This window comes from Ictalurus punctatus, chromosome 6, assembly GCF_001660625.3.
Source record: "Ictalurus punctatus breed USDA103 chromosome 6, Coco_2.0, whole genome shotgun sequence".
Taxonomy (NCBI): domain Eukaryota; kingdom Metazoa; phylum Chordata; class Actinopteri; order Siluriformes; family Ictaluridae; genus Ictalurus; species Ictalurus punctatus.
The window spans coordinates 20,747,941-20,770,181 of NC_030421.2; the positions used below are offsets into that span (position 1 = coordinate 20,747,941).

The 22,241-nt window shown below is 40.8% G+C and overlaps 2 protein-coding genes across 10 annotated transcripts in view; one reads left to right on the forward strand and one right to left on the reverse strand.

The window, feature by feature from the left end:
- usp9 (ubiquitin specific peptidase 9) overlaps positions 1–20,708 on the forward strand; it is a 40,240-nt gene extending 19,532 nt beyond the window's left edge. For 5 of the 8 annotated variants that reach the window (XM_017469399.3, XM_017469397.3, XM_017469400.3 and 2 more), the window contains 31 exons: positions 3,294–3,389; positions 3,536–3,747; positions 3,848–4,088; positions 4,219–4,368; positions 4,547–4,667; positions 4,760–4,890; positions 5,079–5,357; positions 6,092–6,217; positions 6,528–6,665; positions 6,900–7,066; positions 7,188–7,296; positions 7,402–7,548; positions 7,676–7,822; positions 8,005–8,212; positions 9,332–9,552; positions 10,122–10,312; positions 10,506–10,679; positions 10,805–10,946; positions 11,109–11,312; positions 11,416–11,971; positions 12,716–12,839; positions 12,962–13,187; positions 13,320–13,449; positions 13,645–13,830; positions 14,090–14,310; positions 15,162–15,250; positions 15,336–15,492; positions 15,613–15,825; positions 16,586–16,693; positions 17,361–17,456; positions 17,550–20,708. In XM_017469399.3, coding sequence (XP_017324888.1) covers positions 3,294–3,389; positions 3,536–3,747; positions 3,848–4,088; positions 4,219–4,368; positions 4,547–4,667; positions 4,760–4,890; positions 5,079–5,357; positions 6,092–6,217; positions 6,528–6,665; positions 6,900–7,066; positions 7,188–7,296; positions 7,402–7,548; positions 7,676–7,822; positions 8,005–8,212; positions 9,332–9,552; positions 10,122–10,312; positions 10,506–10,679; positions 10,805–10,946; positions 11,109–11,312; positions 11,416–11,971; positions 12,716–12,839; positions 12,962–13,187; positions 13,320–13,449; positions 13,645–13,830; positions 14,090–14,310; positions 15,162–15,250; positions 15,336–15,492; positions 15,613–15,825; positions 16,586–16,693; positions 17,361–17,456; positions 17,550–17,687 — 5,448 coding nt within the window. In that variant the 3' untranslated portion in view covers positions 17,688–20,708. The remainder of the gene's footprint in view (positions 1–3,293; positions 3,390–3,535; positions 3,748–3,847; positions 4,089–4,218; positions 4,369–4,546; positions 4,668–4,759; positions 4,891–5,078; positions 5,358–6,091; positions 6,218–6,527; positions 6,666–6,899; positions 7,067–7,187; positions 7,297–7,401; positions 7,549–7,675; positions 7,823–8,004; positions 8,213–9,331; positions 9,553–10,121; positions 10,313–10,505; positions 10,680–10,804; positions 10,947–11,108; positions 11,313–11,415; positions 11,972–12,715; positions 12,840–12,961; positions 13,188–13,319; positions 13,450–13,644; positions 13,831–14,089; positions 14,311–15,161; positions 15,251–15,335; positions 15,493–15,612; positions 15,826–16,585; positions 16,694–17,360; positions 17,457–17,549) is intronic. The other 3 variants (XM_017469402.3, XM_053680982.1, XM_017469404.3) reach the window with 1 other exon arrangement.
- rpl8 (ribosomal protein L8) lies at positions 19,650–22,241 on the reverse strand. 2 transcript variants are annotated; one of them, XM_017469019.3, is made up of 6 exons: positions 22,096–22,241; positions 21,069–21,214; positions 20,853–20,994; positions 20,491–20,709; positions 20,028–20,143; positions 19,650–19,841 (listed from the first exon to the last, which is right to left on the reverse strand). In XM_017469019.3, exons 2-6 carry the CDS (start codon positions 21,204–21,206, stop codon positions 19,683–19,685), a joined length of 774 nt encoding a protein of 257 aa, XP_017324508.1. In that variant the 5' UTR covers positions 21,207–21,214; positions 22,096–22,241; the 3' UTR covers positions 19,650–19,682.

A 22,241-nucleotide genomic window follows, 5' to 3' on the forward strand; every position in this document is an offset into this window, starting at 1 on the left:
TTAAGTGCTCTTGTTTTGAGAATTTTTACAAAGCTATCATGATAGTTTCCCACAGACCAGCAGTTAGCTACCGGAATATTTGTTGGCGAATAATGCACAGTTAATACTTAAAATGAAGGGTGCATCGAGCAGATATTGAGTGTTAGTCTTGAGGCTTTAAAATTTGATTTCGTATTCCATTCAATTCAGTTTTATTTGTAGAGCACTTTTTACAATGGACATTGTCCCAAAGCAGCTTTACAGAAAAATATTAATTCAGGACATAGCTTTTAAATATATGAATTTATCCCTAATGAGCAAGCCAGGGGCGACAGTGGCAAGGAAATACTACCAGAGATGCTACAAGGAAGAAACCTTGAGAGGAATCACTCAAGCAGAAAGTATGCTTCACTTTTACGTGTACGCTAGGAACAGTGTACTGTATGCGCCTTGCCTGATTTTTCTAACCATGAGTACTTTGTTGGCAACAGTGACCCAGGGCAGTTGAATCTCCAGGTAGTTGAAGGAAAAAAATGGAATAAATGGAAGGGACAGAAACAAGTGCAGGTTAGAAAGAACCCACATATGTATAATTCTAGCCTTTGAGTGTATAAGGATTTGTATATGGGTGGTAATCATGGAGAGAGATTGCCCAAGCATTGTTCTTGTTCTCTAACTGACATGCTTTACTGCTCTGTACTGACTCTTCTAGGCCGGGAGGGGTAGTGCAAGTTGTCGTAATGCGCACGCCTCGATCACCTGTGTATGAGTACATGTCAAATGGAGTATACTTTGAAAGGCTATGTGTACGACTGTGCGTATATGCTAATGTACATATAGAAAAACGAAGTATACCAGAGACTTCAAAAAGAAGCCCATCCTCATGTGGGTGACACCAGATAGCACATTTATAGAAGGGATTGATTTATTTATAATTGCACTAATACTACATGGTCAAGTAGTGCAGTTGTGTAACCAGGAAAATTCATTACAGTTTTTACATGAAGTTTGTTTTGTTGAACACTGAGGTGCCATCCTCAGTGATGTTTAGGCTGCACCATGTGGGGCCATCCTCAGCAGCAGCATGTGACTTCCAGTTGATGAGAACTCCAACCAGAAGTAGGGCATCAAGATGGATCAGGCAGGTCTGCAGAGCAGAAGGGGTCAGGATCACTGGTATCTCATTAACGTAATGGTTAAGGACAACATACTTTGCGTGAGTGCAAGCAGGGACTAGGGACAAGACTAGCTATGACGGCATAACTAAAAGTGAAAGCCAGAAGGTAACACAGACATGAGTGCTCCTTAGGTCATAAGGTGGCCAGCCATTCCATCATCATCAAACCTGGGTGAAAGTGGGGGAGGGTGACCTCATTTAAACATCCCAATTCACCACAACACTCTATACCTGTGAGCCCTCTAGATCTGCTCATTTACTTAAGATAAAAAACTATTCACAAAAGGCTTGACTAAACAAATTTTTGGCTTAAACACAGAGACTGTGTCTGAGTCCCGAACACTAATTGGAAGGCTGTTCCATAACTGTGGGGCTTTGTAAGAGAAAACTCTTCCCCTGCTGTAGCCTTCACTATTCGAGGTACCAACAAATTGCCTGAACTTTTTGATCTAAGTAGGTGTGGTGGATCATAAAAGACCAAAAGTTCGCTCAGGTACCGTGGCACGAGACCATTTAGTGCTTTATAGGTCAATAGTAGTATTTTATAATCAGTGTGAAATTTTACTGGGAGCCAATGCAGTGTGGATAAGATAGGGGTGATGTGGTCATACTTTCTGGTTCTAGTAAGGACTCTAGCAGCTGCATTCTGGACTAACTGGAGCTTGTTTATGCGCCTACTGGAACATCCAGACAGTAAGGCATTACAATAATCCAACCTAGAGGTGAGGAAAGCATGAACTAATTTTTCTGCATCGTGTAGTGACATTATTATATGAGACGAAATTACTAGGATAGCCTTGTATTATCTACATGAGCGTCAAATGCAAGACTGGAGTCAATAATCACACCAAGGTCTTTTACTGTTGCACATGATGAAACAGAAAGGCCATCCAGAGTTACTATGTAATCAGAAAGCTTACTTCTAGCTGCATGTGGTCCTAGTACATGTACGTCTGTCTTGTCAGAAGTAAGAGGAAGTTAATAAGCATCCAGTGTCTAATGTCCTTTACACATTCCTCAACTTTACTAAGCTGCTGTCTGTTATCTGGCTTCGCTGAAACATACAACTGGGTATCATCAGCATAACAGCGGAAGCTAATTACATGTTTATGAATAATTTGACCTAGAGGTAGTGTATAAAGAAAAAAGCAGTGGGCTTAAAACAGAACCTTGCGGAACACCAAACTTTACCTCAGTATGCACAGAGAAGTCTCCATTTACATCTACGAACTGATAACGCTCAGCCAAATAAGACCTGAGCCAGGAGAGGGCTGTTCCCTTAATGCCAGCAACGTTTTCTAGTCTATCAGGGAGGAGACTAGTATGATCAGTTGTATCAGAAGCTGCACTAAAGTCAAGCAACACAAGCAAGGAAACACAACCCTGATCAGAGGGCAGTAGTAGGTCTTTTACCACTTTAACCAGTGCTCTGTGCTATGATGAGGCCTAAATCTTGACTGATACATTTCATGAATATTATTTTTTTTTGTGTGTGTATATGTACGAGCATAGCTGCTGTGCTGCAACCTTTTCTAATATCTTGGAGATAAAGGGGAGATTTGATATTTGCCTATAGTTAGACAATTGACTCTGGTCGAGGTCAGGTTTTTTAATCAGGGGTTTGATAACTGCTAGTTTAAATGACTTATGTACATAGCCAGTGCTAAGGGAAGAATTTTTTTATCTTTTAGAAGGGGTTTGATTACTTCTGGAATAATCTGTTTGAAGAAACATGTAGGTAAGGGATCTAGTATACAAGTTGATGATTTTGATGAAGAAATTAAGTTTGTTCTGTCTCTCAAAGTGGGGTAAAACATTTTAGTTCTTGATCTAATAGTTATAGTCTTTTCAAGTCTGATTTCCCAAAGTGATCTGCTGTAATGTTTTATGGCATGAACGTATGTAATACCAATGGACACCATACAGATGTGAGCAACATGTATCCAGCAGAGGTACATGTTGAGGGTACCAGCAGAGGGCTTTAAGACAGTTCCTAAAATTGCTTGCTTACTGTGGATGTATCACTTAGTATGAACTATATTGTGTATTGGTTGATACCCAGAGCTTTGATATCCACATATTTCAATTTCACAGAACAGCATGGGGAAGCTCTTAATCTGTCTTTCCCCCTCTTTAGGTTGTGATCCAAGGAAGTGATGACATTGCTAACCGAGCGATTGATTTACTTAAAGAGATCTATACAAACCTTGGACCAAAATTACAAGCCACTCAGGTAAGACGTCTTTCCAGTGACAGTGTTTAAATCGTTTTGTATGACCGTACAGGCATGTCTGCTGCTGCTCTAGCATATCTAACATATTTTCAGAAAGCTAAATGCTCACTGTTTTGATATCGGTGTTGCGGTGCATTGCGTTGCAGGTGGAGATCCATGAAGATTTTATTCAGTCTTGCTTTGACCGGCTCAAAGCCTCCTATGACACGCTGTGTGTGCTGGATGGAGATAAGGACAGCATTAACTGTGCCAGGCAGGAGGCCATCCGCATGGTGCGCGTCCTCACTGTGCTCAGGGAGTACATCACAGAATGTGACAGTGACTACCACGAGGAGAGAACCATCTTGCCAATGTCCAGGTCTCTCGCACGTGCCATTATTAAAGTTCTTCGGTTTCAGTGATGAACTCCGTATCTTAATGAATTGTAGCCTTTTTTTCATGCTTCTCTTTTTTTGCAGAGCGTTTCGTGGGAAGCACATCACCCTCATTGTGCGGTTTCCAAACCAAGGTCGGCAGGTGGATGACCTGGACATCTGGTCCCACACCAACGACACCATTGGTTCTGTGAGACGCTGCATTCTCAATCGGATAAAGGCAAACAGCGCGCACACCAAGATCGAGCTCTTCATCGGCGGGGACATCATTGATCCTGCTGATGACAGGAAATTGATTGGGCAACTCAATCTCAAAGACAAAACAGTATGGGTTTTCCATTTGTCTTTTTTTCTGATGGTGTGCTCTGGCTGTTTTATTGCATCAAAGCTAGAAGCTCTGGGCTATAAATGATTGTCATGGTGTGTTCCGTCGTCTTTTTTTCTTTACTTCTCAGCTTATCACGGCCAAGCTCACCCAGGTCAGTGCCAACATGCCTTCAAGCCCAGACAGCTCCTCCGACTCTTCCACCGGCTCCCCTGGGAACCATGGCAACCACTATAGCGATGGACCAAACCCTGAAGTTGAGAGCTGTCTTCCTGGAGTGGTGAGGACCATGACTTTCTCTTAATCAGAGTCGAGCTGTATGCTTTCCTGTCCTCTTATTAATCTATATTGATTCCAGAAATATTCTTGCCCAGACAGATTAGCAAAAATTGCTAAAATATTTATTTTGCACTGTTGTAGGATTGTCATTAAATTACTTTGTGCACTCTGTTTTGTAGATAATGTCCCTGCACTTGCGCTACATCTCATTCTTGTGGCAAGTTGCTGACCTGGGCTGTAGTCTCAATATGCCTCTTCTGCGAGATGGAGCTCGGGTTCTTATGAAGCTCATGCCTCCAGGTGCTTCAACTGGTCTCACCTGAATGTGCTTTTGATCGCTATCTGCAATTATTGGATTGCTCAATTCATGCCATACTCATGTTCTTTACCAGATAATACTACAGTGGAAAACCTGAGAGCCATCTGCCTGGATCATGCCAAACTCGGAGAAAGCAGCCTTAGCCCCACCCTCGACTCCCGCTTCTTTGGTCCATCACCTTCACAAGTCCTTTACTTGATAGAGGTTTGTCTGCTGTGCCTGTTCTCTCAGAAATACATGCTTCAGTCCTTGTTTTAATTATTCTGTCAGTCTGTGTTGGGCAAAAAGAATGGTAATAGTTGGCAAAAATTAAATAAATCATGTTACACTACTTCAGAATAGTTTCACAATACATATGTCTGAATTCACTGTATAATTCTCACTGTTCTCAGGTGGTTTATGCCTTACTGATGCCAGCTAGTGGCACACTGGGAGAGGATGCTAGTGACTTCCAGTACAATTTCTTGAGGAGTGGCGGCCTACCTTTGGTCTTGAGTATGCTGACCCGAAATAATTTCCTTCCAAATGCTGACATGGAGACACGCCGAGGAGCCTATCTCAATGCACTAAAAATAGCCAAGCTCCTGCTTACAGCGGTGGGCTTTGGTCATGTGAAGGCTGTGGCTGAAGCTTGCCAGCCTGTGGCAGACGGGAACATCCCAGTGTCACCTGTAAGTTTTCTCCTTTGCAGCTTCATATAGCTTCCTTGTGAATAGGTGACCATGGGATGTATTATCAGATAAGATGTATCAATTGTTTGCTGTGCTTTTTTTTAAAGAATCTCTTCTGAATGTAAGATTAAAAGAAAAGAATATACAGGAAAAAAAACAAAACATTACTGCTAGGTGTGTCAGTGCAGTGCACTTATGTCTGCAAATGTGACCTTTCACTACAAGTTGCTTAAGGGTCCCCCTGCTGAACACTTTCCATCACATTTAGACCATACTGGCTCTCTCTGTCTAGGGCTCAGCAAATGTCAAGAGTATATGGTGTCTTGAGAGTTCGGGTACTTCGATTACAGACCCATGCCTGCCCTTCATAATGATTTGCTCCTTACTTCTTAAAAAAAAAATAAAAAAAATTGCAAGTCATCTCTTAGTCTGAGTGAATTTACTCTGAAAAAGGACGCTCTTGTTCTATAGGAATGATCTAGGGAATTACAGTTCCCTTAAAATCACGGTTTAAATCTGAAACTGAGGCCAGATTTGTGATCAATTTGTTTCTTTGTTTGTTTGTTTACTTATTTATTTCCAACAAGCAAATGTATTTTATTTTTATTTTTTCTCCTTGGCCGTCAAGTGTGTGGGGTGTTTGGGTTTTTTTTTTTTTTTTTTTTTTTTTGCCTTATTTGTTGTCGTTTTCGTTCATTAACCCATCAACATGGCCTCTCTGTGGTTCTCCGCAGATAAACCAGGCCACTCATGACCAGGCGCTGGTGCTTCAAAGCGCCCTGCAAAACATCCCAAATCCCTCAGCTGAGTGCATGCTGCGGAACGTGGCCATCCGTCTGGCTCAGCAGATCTCTGATGAGGTATACTTCAAATGGTTCAAAGCACCTCTAAATAGTAAACACTTCCTTGCTTTTGAGATTGCGCAACCTGAAGGATCTATTTCTAGGCTCACCCGAAGAAAAAACATGACGCAATTGTCCGTCTGAGTTTACGGAGCATGGCACGCTATCTTTTCTCATATTTTGTTTGTGTGTGTTTTTTTTAATTTTTTTTTTTTATTTGTTTCTTTCTTTCTTTTTTTTACAGAACATGTTTCAGTCTTAAAAGCTTCACTTCTAATAAAAGAAAAAAATAAATGTAGAGGTTTTTTTTTTATTCTTTCTCACACAGAATTTTTTCCAGGCCTCTAAGTATATCCCAGACATTGGTGTGATTAGAGCGGTTCAGAAGATTGTCTGGGCCTCTGGTTGTGGTTCTATTCAACTTGTCTTCAGTTCCATCGAGGAGATCAGCAACATCTATGAGAAGGTGCAATGTTATCAACATTGGATTTTATCATTATGCGTGGTTTTAGTGTTTTTTTTTTTTTGTTTGTTTTTGTTTTTTTAAAATGTATTTGTTTTATTTATCTATTTATTTATTTATTTTATTCCAAATCTGAAACTTCCTTAAATTGTATATTACTCCTGGATTACTACAATGCAAGCTTACTTTGTGCTGTGTATTTATTTTATTATTGTTTTATTTTCATCTTTTTTATAGACTAATGCAGGGAATGAGCCAGATGCAGAGGATGAGCAGGTATGCTGTGAGGCCTTGGAGGTCATGACCCTGTGCTTTGCCCTTATCCCGACTGCGCTAGATGCACTTAGCAAAGAGAAGGCCTGGCAGACCTTCATCATTGACTTACTGTTGCACTGTCAAAGCAAGTGAGTACCACACATTCACTCAGCAAGCGTACTGACCATGGCGAACATCCCATTTGCTCAGTATGCTGGGCTGTATCATGGAGCTGTTATTTTTATATTTCTTTTGCTTGCTTGTTCCCAGGTCTGTTCGCCAAATGGCCCAAGAACAGTTCTTCCTCATGGCCACTAGGTGTTGCATGGGTCACAGGCCTCTCCTGTTCTTTATTACCCTCCTCTTCACAGTTTTAGGTGTAAGTGTTTAACTTTTACCTATTGGGAAAAATAAATAACCTGAGGAAAGTGACCTACGGTTTGAAAAGGGTCATTTTTCTGATGTATGTTCTTGCATGTTCTAGAGCACTGCAAAAGAACGAGCCAAGCACGCTGGTGATTACTTCACCCTCTTGAGGCACTTGCTCAACTACGCATATAATAGCAATATCAACCTCCCCAATGCAGAAGTTCTTCTCAACAATGAGATTGATTGGTTAAAAAGGATCAAGGTATGGTTAATTCCAGCAGCTTTTCCACTGAACTTGTTGGGTTTGTTTTCCCCTCAGGAATTTCGATTAAACTTTTAAACACACTTTCTCAAGATTTTTTTTTTTTTCTTTTTTTTTTCTTTTTTAGGATGAGGTTAAGAGAACTGGAGAGACCGGGGTGGAAGAGACCATATTAGAGGGTCATATCGGTGTCACAAAGGAGCTACTGGCTTTCCAGACAGCAGAAAAGAAGTATTACATAGGTTGTGAAAAGGGGGGAGCCAACCTCATCAAGGTGAGCTGTATAGTCCTAGTTTCTTTTAGCTACTTTGTTTTCTGATTGAGTCACGAGGCAGGAGTTTTTAGAATTGTAGCTGCACAGGACAATGGCATCTGAGTAAGAGGTCCGTTTTGGATGTACAGATTTTCTTTTGTGCCACTTTCTTTGCTTACCATTGCCACATTTTTCTTTTCCAGGAGCTGATCGATGACTTCATCTTCCCTGCCTCTAATGTGTACCTGCAATACATGAAGAGTGGAGAGTTCCCCCCTGAGCAGGCCATACCTGTGTGTAGCACTCCTGCCACCATCACAGCTGGCTTTGAACTCCTGGTCGCACTTGCTGTTGGATGTATGCGCAATCTCCGACAGATTGTTGACACCCTAACTGACATGTACTACTCGGGTATGGATCATTTCCTATCTATTTTATCTATAATAGCTAAACTGTGGAAAAGCACTTGTTTAATTTCAAGCTAGTTCAGCATGACCTACAGGTACATCTTATTGAAATTGAATATCGTAGAAAGTTTATTTAAAAAAAAAAAAAAAAAAAATTCTGTAATTTAATTCAGAAAGTGGATATTTCATATATTGTAGATTCATTACACAAAGTGAAATATTTCAAGCCTTTTTTGTTTTAATCTTGATTATGGTAATATTAGAATAAAGAATTTATAATACAGAAATGTGTACCTTCTGAAAAGTATATTAATTTATGTACTCAATACTTTGTCGGGGCTCCTTCTGCACAAATTACTGCATCAATGCGGCGTGGCATGGAGGCAATCAGCCTGTGGCACTGTTGAGGTGTTTCGGAAGCCCAGGCTGCTTTGATAGCGGCCTTCAGCTCGTCTGCATTGTTGGGTCTGGTGTCTCTCATAGATTCTCTATGGGGTTCAAGTCAGGCGAGTTAATGGCCAATCAAGCACATAATACCATGTTCAGCAAACCAGTTACAAGTAGTTTTGGCACTGTGGGCAGGTGCCAAGTCCTGCTGGAAAAGGAAATCCGCATCTCCATAAAGCTTGTCAACAGATGGAAGCATGAAGTGCTCTAAAATCTCCTGGTAGACGCTGCATTGAGTCTCGACTCGAGAAAACACAGTGGACCAACACCAGCAGATGACATGGCACCCCAAATCATCACTGACTATGGAAACTTCACACTGGACTTCAAGCAACTTGGATTCTGTGCCTCTCCACTATTCCTCCAGACTCTGAGACCTTGATTCCCAAATGAAATGCAAAATGTACTTTCATCTTCCCCATGATTGTGGTTGTGTGTACTGAACCAGACTGAGAGATTAAAGGCTATTTTGAGATACTGGATTTTTGATTTCCATGCTGTAAGCTGTAATCAAGATTTAAAAAAAAAAAATTCACTTTGTGTAATGAATATATGAAAGTTACACTTTTATAATTAAATTACTGGGGGGGGACTTTTCCACGATATTCTAATTTTTTGAGATGCACCTGTAAGTTGAGCTAGAATGAATAAAAAAAATTCTGAAAATCCCTTGCAGGTTGTGAGGCACTTACAGAATGGGAGTATTTGCCACCAGTAGGCCCAAGGCCTACTAAAGGCTTCGTAGGGCTGAAGAATGCAGGTGCCACTTGCTATATGAACTCGGTCATCCAACAGCTCTACATGATCCCACCCATCAGAAACGGCATCTTGGCTATTGAGGGCACAGGCAGCGATGTGGATGATGACATGTCTGGAGATGAGAAACAAGATAATGAGGTACCAGTGCCCTTTTTTTGGGTTTAGTGCACACTGCCCTAGTGTAAATATGTCTGAACCCTACATTCTAGATAAGCGTGGTGCTGTTGGCTTAAATCAAGAGTTTTCCTTCTAAAACTCAAATTAAAAACAAGATATTGAGGACACTGTTTGCCCTGCTGTTCTTTATTCTCCATCCTTCCTTGTACATTATTATAACTACAGGGAAATCATTGCCCAATGATGATGCTTATCCTTTCTCAGTGTCATGTAACTGACAAATTGGCCATTTCTGGATGTGAGCGTGCCGTGTTGGCGTTGCCTAGAGCCGAGGGCAAATGTGCACATTTATTCAGTGTAATATTGAAGTGGAAAGCTAGGCTTGAACTGTTTTTGTTTTGTTTTGTTTTTTATTTGAAGCCTCTCTTAAACCCCGCTCATGTGACCTCATTCATAGTTTGGCTCATGTATAAAGGGGTTTGCAGAGAGGTTGCCACTTGAAAAAAGCTAGCTTTCTGCTATCAAATGTTAGCTGAAAATAACCCTGATTGTTCATGGGCTGTGTCAGTAACTGTTGATGTTTTTTGCAGAGCAATGTCGATCCACGTGATGAGGTCTTCAGTTATCACCACCAATTTGATGACAAGCCAGCACTCAATAAATCAGAGGACAGGAAAGAGTACAACATTGGGGTTCTTCGCCACCTGCAGGTGATCTTTGGACATCTTGCTTCTTCCCGACTGCAGTACTATGTTCCCAGAGGCTTTTGGAAACAGTTTAGGTAAATGTTCTTATTCTTCAATCTGTGTGTAAAAGTTTTCTTTCATGTTGAGGACAAGACCCTGCATGATGTTTCACAACACCTAATCACTTCTGATGACTGCATGTTTCTGTGGTGTATGTGTGTGTAGAAAGCTGATAGGTGTGAAGCTTTGTGATCTAATCTGGCTATGCGGCTCTTTCTCTCCATGCAGGTTGTGGGGTGAGCCGGTGAATCTGAGAGAACAACATGATGCCCTGGAGTTCTTCAACTCGCTTGTAGATAGTTTAGACGAGGCTTTAAAAGCACTGGGCCATCCTGCCATGCTGAGTAAAGTCCTCGGCGGTTCCTTTGCTGATCAGAAGATCTGTCAGGGGTGCCCTCATAGGTGTGTCTCGCTCAAACAAAATGTGGTTGGTTGAATATGAATGTTCTTATTTTATTAAAAAAAAAAAAAAAAAAACACTTCTTTTAATAACGTGTCTTTTTTTTTTTTTTTTTTTTTTTTTTAAGGTATGAATGCGAGGAATCCTTTACAACACTGAATGTAGATATAAGAAATCATCAGAATCTGCTTGATTCCATGGAGCAGTATGTGAAGGGTGACTTGCTTGAGGGTGCTAATGCCTACCATTGTGAAAAATGCAACAAGAAAGTAAGCAGTGCTTTTTTTTTTTTTTCTTTTTCTTTTTTTTTTTTTTTTTTTTTTTTTTTTTTTTTTTTTCTTTTTCTTTTTTTTTTTTTAAAAAGATCTGAGAGTTTGTTGAATTGTGAAAAATTTAATTAACCCTGTTTTTTTTTGTGTGCAAATGTACAGGTGGACACAGTGAAGCGCTTGCTTATTAAGAAGTTGCCTCCAGTACTGGCCATCCAGTTGAAGCGATTTGATTATGACTGGGAACGGGAGTGTGCTATTAAATTTAATGATTACTTTGAGTTTCCCCGTGAGCTGGACATGGAGCCCTATACAGTAGCAGGAGTAGCCAAGCTGGAAGGCTCTGATGTCCACCCTGAGAATCAGGTACCATGTCAATGAAAACTACCATGATCCACAGGGTTTAATGAATGCCTTTTGTTTTATCCTATAACCTGATCCATTTGTTCCTTGATTTTGTAAAATACAGGTCATCCAGCAGAACGAACCCTCCGAGCCAGAGGCACCATGCAGCTCACGCTATAGGCTTGTGGGGGTGCTAGTGCACTCAGGCCAGGCCAGCGGTGGTCACTACTACTCTTACATTATCCAGAGGAATGGCAGTGGCAGCGAGGGTGAAACGAATCGCTGGTACAAGTTTGATGATGGCGATGTCACAGAGTGTAAGATGGATGATGACGAGGAGATGAAGAACCAGTGCTTTGGGGGAGAGTACATGGGTGAAGTGTTCGACCACATGATGAAGCGCATGTCCTACCGGAGGCAGAAGCGCTGGTGGAATGCCTACATCCTCTTCTACGAGCGCATGGACTCACTGGACAAGGATAGTGAGCTGGTGAAATACATCTCCGAGCTGACAGTAAGCAGCAAGCCACACCAGATCAAGATGCCACCAGCCATCGAGTGCAGTGTACGCAAGCAGAACGTGCAGTTCATGCACAGCCGCATGCAGTACAGCCTGGAGTACTTTCAGTTCATCAAGAAGCTCCTAACCTGTAATAGCGTCTATCTGAACCCTCCACCAGGTAACCTTACATAACAGTTCATTTTTACATTCACAGTTTATAAAACCTGGGGCAGTGGCTGTATAAATAAAAGCATCCCTCTTGTTTGGTTAGAAATGTGGTACTATTTTGGCTACTACAGCAAACCACTCATGAATGATGTGATGAATAGTGCATCTCCACATTCATTAACGTTAAACGAATTGATCTTTATTCTGTGGCCAGGGTTGCCAGATGAACTCTGCTCAACCTTCCCCACAAGTCTCCACGAGAGCTGTTCGTTACATGTCACATTCTAGTAAAACTTTGGTGCGCATATGACTTTTCCTTTTTGTCCTCTGGGATCCCAATGCACACACTTGGACTACAGCTGATAAAATAAAAATCTCCACCTACAGTTCGGGTCTATATTTGTATTTGTTTGACGTGAATAATGTATTCATATTCCTTTACATATATATTCACCCCCATAAAGCATAGCCATGGGTTCACTTTTTTTCTTTTTTCTTTTTTTTTTTTTAAACGTAAATTTTCAAAATTGGTTAGACTGACAACTGTCCAAGGCTGATATCATCTGTCATTCAAAATGAAGCTTTCTGCATTAAGTTCATGTCTTGAATATAAATTTCCCCTGTGTTAGCAAGAACAATTTTGGCGTTTAATTAATTATTAACAGTGTTAAAATGCTCAGTGTTTTAAGTCCTTCTTTTGCATTAGTGATTTGCATGTTAGGAATTGATTTTTGTTTTATTTTCATTTAATTAGGACAAGAACATCTTTTGCCTGAAGCAGAAGAAATGGCTAAGATTAGCATTCAACTCGCTGCTCGATTCCTCTTCAGCACAGGATTTCATACCAAGAAAGCTGTCCGTGGCCCAGCCAGTGACTGGTATGTAAGCGTTCTTGAAAAAAAAAAAAAGACTTGGATCATTGCAGTGGCTCCTAAAAAATAAGGCTACTTTAAAATTAATTGCACACATTTCATTTTTTTTATTTTTATTTTTTTTTAAGGTATGATGCCCTGTGCATACTCCTTCGACACAGCAAGAATGTACGCTGCTGGTTTGCACACAGTGCCCTATTTTCCTACCCGAACCGCTTCTCGGAGTACCTGCTCGAGAGCCCTAGTGCTGAGGTGCGGGGGGCTTTCTCCAAGCTCATTGTATTTATTGCACATTTTTCTCTGCAAGATGGACCCTACCCGTCACCTGTTGCCTCACCAGGACCATCCAGTCAGGTAAGTTCATCAAATCCATAATGAACTGAACAGTGCAATGTTAAATGGAAAGATAGTAATGTATTTGAATGTTTTTTTTTTTTTTTTTTTCTTTTCTTTTTTTCTTCAACATGTTTCTGAACTTTGTGCTAGGGCTGTGATAATCTGAGCCTAAGTGACCACTTGTTACGTGCTGTGCTCAATCTGTTACGGAGAGAAGTGTCGGAGCATGGCCGTCACCTGCAGCAGTACTTCAACCTCTTTGTCATGTATGCCAACCTAGGTAAGGAATTAAGCCTTGTTCTGAAAAGATTTACACGAAAACAAAAAATCCTATAAGGGTACCCTTTGCTAGCCAGACTGAATACCAAAGGTAAGGGGGCTGATCTCGTTGAAAAGGGTTGTGTAGAACTGAGAACACTCATGTTTTTGGGTATAGGTCAGTACTTTTTTTTTAACGTCTGATCTTTTGGTGTAGGTTTGGCGGAGAAGACCCAGCTGTTGAAGCTTGGTGTGCCAGCCACCTTCATGCTGGTGGCACTGGATGAGGGCCCAGGCCCACCCATTAAGTACCAGTATGCTGAGCTGGGGAAGCTGTACACAGTGGTGTCGCAGCTGGTGCGTTGCTGCGATGTAACATCCCGTATGCAGTCCTCAATCAATGGTGAGTTTCATACCAAGTTTCTTCCCTTCCCCAAGTATTTTGTATTCTGTCCAAGTTCCTGTAGCTGTTGCCTGATGATGATTCACATCCTTGCTCAGTGCCGTATGACTGACAACGCAGCCATCTCCAGGTGTTTGAGCCTCGTTGGCTTTGCCTGGAGCTGAGGGCACATGTACAGCAGCTGTTACCATTACCATACTATGGAAGAACAAACTCTTCTCTTCAAAAGCCCTCATTTTTTCATGTCCATCTTCTATAGGTAATCCTCCTCTCTCAAACCCGTATGGTGATCCCAGCTTGACTCAGCCCATCATGCCTCTGCATCAGCTGGTGGCCGAGATCCTGTTTGTGCGTACCAGTTATGTGAAGAAGATCATTGAGGATTGCAGTAACTCCGAGGAGACCATCAAACTGTTGCGCTTCTGCTGCTGGGAGAACCCGCAGTTCTCCTCTACTGTGCTCAGTGAACTACTGTGGCAGGTAAAGAACATAGAATCAAAGAACATAGTTTTGGACATTGATTTATTAATGCTACGTTATATACAACAGTGTTGAATGATTGATTAGAGGGTATTTTTCTTTGAGTATGGGACAGTAGTAAGAAGTCTAGTGTCGGTGCTTTGTAACAGATAGAGGTAAAGTCTTATTAACTTCGAGTGAAAAATAGAGTCTGTTGAGGAAATGACTGTTTATAGCTGTTATAATGTAAGCGATAACAGGACACTTTCATGAATATTCCACATTAAACGTAACTATAAAGGAATAAAAAGAACAAGTGTCCTGGATTATCACAGTTGGGAGGGTTACTTTAAAATGTATTCCATTACAGTTGCAAATTACTTCATAAACAAATTTAGTCAATAATGTAATCCAAGTATCACAATATAAAAGTAATGTAATCTGATAATTTTTGGATTACTTCAAGGTCACATGTAAATAAAGTCAAGAGAAAAGCAATATGATCTAAAATAATTTTATTTAGATCTTAAAAACATGTTCAATCTATGGATTTGTTTTAATAAAATAAAAAATAAATCATTGTCCCTGATATGGGTAACTTTTTTTTTAATTATTTATTTACGAAATGTACCTGTAATCTGATTTTTTTTTGTTTGTTTGTTTTTTTTTGACGTTTTGATGTAATGGATTACGGTATCCAGTTTTTTTGTATCCGGATTATGTATTTTCCTTTAACAGCATGTCCCATAGTGTTTAATTCTATACTTAGTACTTCACACTAGGCTTAGTAGACTGCTTTTTTGTTGAGCCTTAATGTACATTTTAACTGTTGATATTTAATCCTCCCCCCTGCCCCCACCCTTTATTAATAGGTTGCTTACTCCTACACGTATGAGCTAAGGCCTTACCTGGACTTGCTGCTACAGATCTTGCTTGTTGAAGACTCTTGGCAAACTCACAGGTCAGCCTGTTTGCCCTGCTAGCAAATTTCAAACCAGCACTACTTGGATTACATTGTTAATCATTCTTCATTTGTCATCCACCAGGATCCACAATGTGCTCAAGGGGATCCCAGATGACCGTGATGGCCTGTTTGACACCATCCAGCGCTCTAAAAATCACTACCAGAAGAGAGCTTACCAGTGCATCAAGTGCATGGTGGCTCTATTCAGCAATTGCTCAGTTGCCTATCAGATTCTCCAGGTACCCCAGAACCCCAGACAACTTGAAGATACATGTGCAGGTTTATTTAGAATCGCTCTTTTTAAAAGGTATTAATAATTCCATACTCATTAACATATCCTTCCTCTGTTGTGTTTTCAGAGTAATGGAGACCTGAAGAGAAAGTGGACATGGGCTGTAGAGTGGCTTGGTGATGAGCTAGAGCGCAGGCCATATACTGGCAATGCTCAGTACACATATAACAACTGGTCACCTCCTGTTCAGAGCAACGAGACCTCCAATGGCTACTTCCTGGAGCGTTCCCACAGTGCCCGCATGACTTTAGCCAAGGCCTGTGAGCTGTGCCCAGAGGAGGTATGGGGAAAAAAAAAAATGCACACTGCACAAGCAAATCCTTAAAACTGCATAAAACATGTACTTCAAATACTAATATTGTAACGTTTTATCAGGAGATAAAATTGCTTGCTAGAGGCACGTCATAAATTTTTTTAACATGGCTTCCATTTGCAGTATTTTTATTATTATTTTTTACATTTGCAAATAATTGTAAACTTGTTTGTTACTTTCCCTTTTGTTACTATAGACATATTAAGTGATTCTAATTCAGCATACTTTATTCATTAACCATCTTAAATCTGTTAAAATATTTGGATACCAGATTATATAAGAGAAAAGCATGTATGAATTTGAGGCGAAATGGTTTCTGGATGCTAACTGGGATTTTAACAGGGTTTCTTTATCAAATTCTGTTCGTCTTTGGTTGTGCTTTTTCGCATGGTTTAGTGAGCACAATATGCCAGTGCTATATTGAACTATAGATAGGGCTTTGAGTTTTCGAAAAATTTAATTTAGCTTTTTTTTGTAAATGTTTTGTCAGCATTTTATTTTTAAAAATGGATAAGCCTTTTTTTATTATTCTTTTTTAAAATTCATTTTCTGTTTTTTATAATGGCTTAATTCTTTTTTACATTTTTATTTATTTATTTATTTTCTTAGCAGAATAACCGTGGCCTGTTTGGTTTAGCTTAAAATATTGGCCATTTTTTAATGTTAAAGTATCGCTTGACACTTGTGTAGTATACCGAATACACTATTAACTGCCATTTCAAACTAGTGTCACTTAACGAAGCACGAGGTGGTGTCTGAAGAGGACGCAGGCCGGAAGCTGTCCTCGCCACAGCAGCTTTTGCCAGGGGAAGTGACAGGCCAGCAGCAACACACTGTAAGATTCGTATGCCCCGGCCACACTGGTGCCATCGTAACCTATTGGTGTTCACAGCGCATGGGAAAGCTAAATCCATTACCCAGTCCCACAAACAAAACAATCCCCACTGTTGGTTAACTGTCTTTTGTCCAGATATCAATGTGTTTATGAGCTCAAGCTGTTTCTTCCCACACTGTCATGCACAACATCGAAAACTCTAAGCCTTGGCTATAGTGTTACCCTTTTGTATTAAGTGGTTTTTTGTTTTAAAAAAAAACACCTACATTCACCAAATGATTGGCTTAAATGACACAGTATAACTGGTTGCAGAAACTATTTATTTTGCATGCAAGAGAAGTGTAGGTTTTCTTGTTCAGTTAGGATCTTTATAACAGTCATATCTGTTGGTATGTTCCTAAGAGGAATTTCTAATACTTGTCATTGTTGTATAGTTGGTTGTCTTTTTGTCTGCCACCAGATACCTTTATTTGTTGTCGTCTCGATGATCTGTTTTCTTTTAGTAAAAAATCTGTCCTTTTATGTAGATTCACCACAACAGCTTAGGCCAGCCTTTTTTATAAAGCTGGCTCACCATTATCATACACCCTGATTAGTTTTGAAGGTAACTGATTGATTGGTGTTCGATTTATATCACTTATCATAATAAGTGAATGGTGTTTTTTAGGAGCAGGATGAGCAAGAGGCCCCTGATGACCAGGACTCCTCTCCACCAGAAGACACGTCTCTGTATCCCCACTCTCCAGGGACACAGTATCAACAGGTATTGAATGATCCCCATTTAAAGGGGGAAAAACTTTATTTTCAATTAGTTCCACATTTTAGTGACACTAAAGATTGGCTTTGCCTGTTTCAGCAAAACAACCTTCCCCACGGTCAGCCGTATACTGGCCCGGCAGCACAGCATATGAACAATCCTCAACGTCCAGGTCCACGAGCACAAGAGAACTGGGAGCCCCCAGAAGAGGTGCCACCTGCCCAGACTAAAGAGTAGCACCACATTTTCATCCTGCCCTCCATCCGAGCGCAAGACGTTCGAGCAAAGAGCGAGGCCCCGGGCCCCACCATGCAGCGTCACTCCACAAACTGTGTCTCCAGAAAATTCTGCTCCCTGTCCTCCTCACCCTGGGGTGGAGTATCACTGTCTGCCCTGCAGTATTACAACCTGCCTGCAGTGGATGGTGTATGGTGGGGTAACAAGCCAGGTCTGACGCACTTGTCTCATGTGACGGTGGTGTACATATTCTAATAGTTTTGACTGTTCAAAACCATCAGCACCACATGCTGGTTGGAGACTTGCGGATTTACAAAACTTTAAAACTACAAAAATGCAAAAAAAAAAAAAAGAAAAAAAAGTAAAAGGAAAAAAAAGCCCTGTTTAATCACCTGTGCTCAGTTGTGCAGTTTGGTCTGCCTTTTGGCCCTTTTGGTCATTCAGCTCTACAATATTTTATCCATGTCCACTCTTGGTTAAATCTATCCCATGGCTGGAGCTGGAGATGACTGTACTGTAGGCATGATGGAATGGTTGGCTGATCCTGATGCTAGGTTTGACACAAGTGGTGATACAACATTGTTCTGGAAACTTTCATTGCCTTTCCTGTTTTGGTATTAATTGAATCATTTGAAAGCTCTAGTTGATATGCTGTAACGTTTTAGCATGGCTTCACACCAAACTAGTGTAGCCAAAGGGAAGTTCTGTGATCCTAACCACCGTAGTTCCTAATTGATGACAACTATTTTCCCTCTCCCCAAACCAAATCACTTCTACATTATTATTATTATTTTTTTTAAATCAATGTAAGAAACAAGTGGCTTCTGACTTGCACATATGTATCCTCTGACCTAACATTTGGCACTCAGTTCTCGGTGGGAATAAATGTTTAGTTTGAATTATAGGAATTTTAGAAAGAGAAATGTATATGCAACAGTTTGCTATGCCAGGATGCCTGGAGCATTAGTGGACTATACTCGGTTTGCTTGTTTGTCTCTCCATGGTTGAACCTTGTATTAGACAAACTGGGGGGGGGAGGAAAAAAAAAAAAAAGATTAATATTGGCCACTAAAGTTGACAGCCTTCAGCTGCTGTCTGTTCACTTGCTTATTGTACTTGAACACAGATTCTGCCTGGGGACTCGAGTGGAGCAGAATGGACAGAAGCAGGGTTATACTATAAGAGAACTGCTGGTTAGTTACAAGGCAACTTAAACTAGATAAGGTAATATTTAGGAATAAGGGTAAACACCAGTAAATATTGTATTTAATTGGTAATATGAAAGCATTTTGGATTATCTACACATACCAAATACTCCTGCAAATGAAACTATTCTGCCCACCATATTATATTTAAATATTTTGCTGTTTTATTTTATAGAATTTATTTTGTTGTATTTCTCTGAAAAGGAAAAAATAGAATTTGATTTAAGAGGAACATTTTTTCCTTGTGTTCTTTTTAAAAAAAAAAAAAAAATACTGACTGTACAGAGTTCTTTGCCCTTTTTTGCTGACTTTTGTTTTGGCCATAGTGACATTGAATTCTGGAGCCACAGTCGCAATGTTAACTTTCACTTTGTGAGTTTTTTTTTTTTTGTGCACAGAACTATTACAAACATTGCGCCCTTCAAGAATAAAGAAACTAAATCTTGAAAGTGTATGTTTAAATTTCTACATATGTACTGCAACCTTTCAGCTCCCAGGATAAGTAGCTGCTGAACCTGTGTACATGTGTAGGTATTAACTGGATTATCATGCACCCTTACCCTGTTCTGTCCTTACACCAGTCATATTGCCAAACCATCACACTAGCTAAGCTTGCCTTTTAAACAGCTCACTTGTCATCTCTACAGCTAAATTAAAACCAAACTCCTGTCCACATTCCTCTATTTGTGATGCTCTATGAAACTATACATGCTCAACTACCCAGATGAGGAAAAAGTGGACACTAGACAACCCCGACTTAGTTGGACACATTTTATTATGAACATATAGTTTAGTTTTCTTTCTCCTGGACGGTCTTTGTTCCACGCAGTCTACCAGTACGGCGGGCAGCGATGAGACCGACCTTGCGTCCAGCAGGCGCATCCCTCCTGATGGTTGAGGGTTTGCCAATGTGCTGATGGTTACCACCACCGAAGGGATGCTCAACAGGCTGAACACACAATTCAGGCAGGTCAGAGCAGAAGCACACAAACCAGTATATTCATTTCTAAATCACTGGCAAAATTGTCATCAACTTTACTACTCCAATCAGAGTGTTTATTCCGGAAATACTGACAGATTTAATGAAACGTGAAGAATCACACAATACACAAAGTAGAAAATTGCCACCACTCACGTTCATAGCCACACCACGGACACGAGGCCAGCAGTTCCTCTTAACCTTATATTTGTGGTAGGCACGGCCTGCCTTCAGGATGGGTTTGTCAATACGACCACCACCAGCAACAACACCTTTTATACGGAAGACAATATTTAAAAATTTATTTTTCTCAATGTGTTTTAAATGCACCATTTCAAAAATCAAAGAATATCTAACTCTAATCCAACTGAAATGATAGAAGTAGGAAAGCACTAAATTACACTGTAGTGGTGATTTTAAAGAAATCATAACATCACTAGTCTTTCCTTCTAGGTGAAGCATGTGATTAGGATCTCACTATTCTGAATCAGAAAGGTGGCTCTCATGGAAACTAATGACAATTGTTTGCACATTTATCACCACAGCAGTCGTATTCATTAAACTATTAAACGTTGTTTCAGTGCAAATGTTTTGCTGCCATTACTTCAGTTCTACGTACCAACAACAGCTCTGTTAGTGGAGGAAATGACCTTCTTGGCTCCAGAGGGGAGTTTGACTCTGGATTTCTTGGTCTCAGGGTTGTGGGAGATCACAGTGGCATAGTTTCCAGATGCACGAGCCAACTTTCCACGGTCACCAGGCTTCTCCTCCAGACAGCAGATGATGGTACCCTCAGGCATGACACCAACAGGCAACACATTGCCAATGTTCAGCTGGGCTACACATCAGAGGAGAACAATGTGATTCCAAGCAACATCTGAACACCACAACATGTATACACATCCAGCAAAGGTTGCACACACCAAAATGTAGAAGACAAGGAACATGGGAAAAGCAGGTTCCCGTCACCTTTCACATTACCTTTCTTGCCACAGAAGACGAACTGGCCAGTGTGGATGCCCTCGGCTGCGATGAACAGCTCGGTCCTTTTCTTGAACCTGTAGGGGTCACGAAAGACCACCTTAGCGAGTGGAGCTCCGCGGCCAGGGTCATGGATGATGTCCTGAAAGAGATGGAAGCATTCATTGAGTCTTTCACTAAAGCGGTTAATAGAATAAGTTTGAATAAAAGTCTCACCTTCACAATTCCCTTGATGTAGCCGTGGCGCTCGGCAAAGTCGATGTGTCGGAGTTTAGCAGCACCTTTCCTGTGCTTGACGTGGGCTTTGAACACGGAGCCCGCACCTTTTCTCTGCGCCCTGATCACACGGCCCATACTGCCTCCTGCGCATACAACACAACACAACACAACACATTCAACAACCTGATTCTCTCTCACACACACAACCTAATTCTCCTTCTTTCACACACACACAAAACAACCTGATTATCTCACACACACCCCAACCACATTCAACAACCTGATTCTCTCTCTCACACACACACACACCATACTACAACAGCAGGAGTCAGAGCTCAGACCCCTGGTCCACAACTCAGCCTGATTACACTTCTGTCTCTCTCACACACCGGATTTCATTCCCCTGTCTGTTTCAGTGGTTAGAGAAGTACATTTACATGGCTGTGGATGTTCAGCACTCATACAGTGTTATTAGCATGAGAGTTAAGTCAATAAACCCTGTACTTAACTAACTAACCAATACTACATTACCTTTAACTACATATTTTAATAAAAACAGAGAAATAAACTCAGATTCAATATCACTATGAGAAACTGAGAGACGGGGAAACAGTTACACCGCCAACATGCTAGCAGTTAGCTATTAGGCTAACTTGTGTAGTAGCCGGTCGTGGCACTTAGTTAGCAGTAGTTTCCTGTCGTTAAAACATGACCTCTTCAGTTTTAACAGCTATAAGATTATACAAATCCACTGTATTGTTTATTACAGCAATCACAAAAATCAGCACTGGTGGCTGCCGGTGACACACGCACACATATAAGGCCTGAACATGACTGCAGTAAGATATGAACGTTTTACGCTGAATTTCACCTACAAATCCAGCACTATTTAACCACAAAACGGTAGAAAAAGGAATATAAGCATCATGCCAATGTTTATTAAACGAATTTAAAAATGGATGGTTAAAATTAAAGCGAGATTCCGCCAAGATTCAACGGAGAGAAACAAAGACGGCTCTCATACCTAAACTCCGTTGATGGGGAAAAAGGAAGTAGAAGAGGGAGAGAGCGATTTTCTTCCGGAGAAATAGCGAGAGTTCGCCAGCGCCTCCTAGCGGTGTGAAGGAGTACTGTTGAATTCCAGCCGCTCTCTTTCCCTCAGTGTGTAGT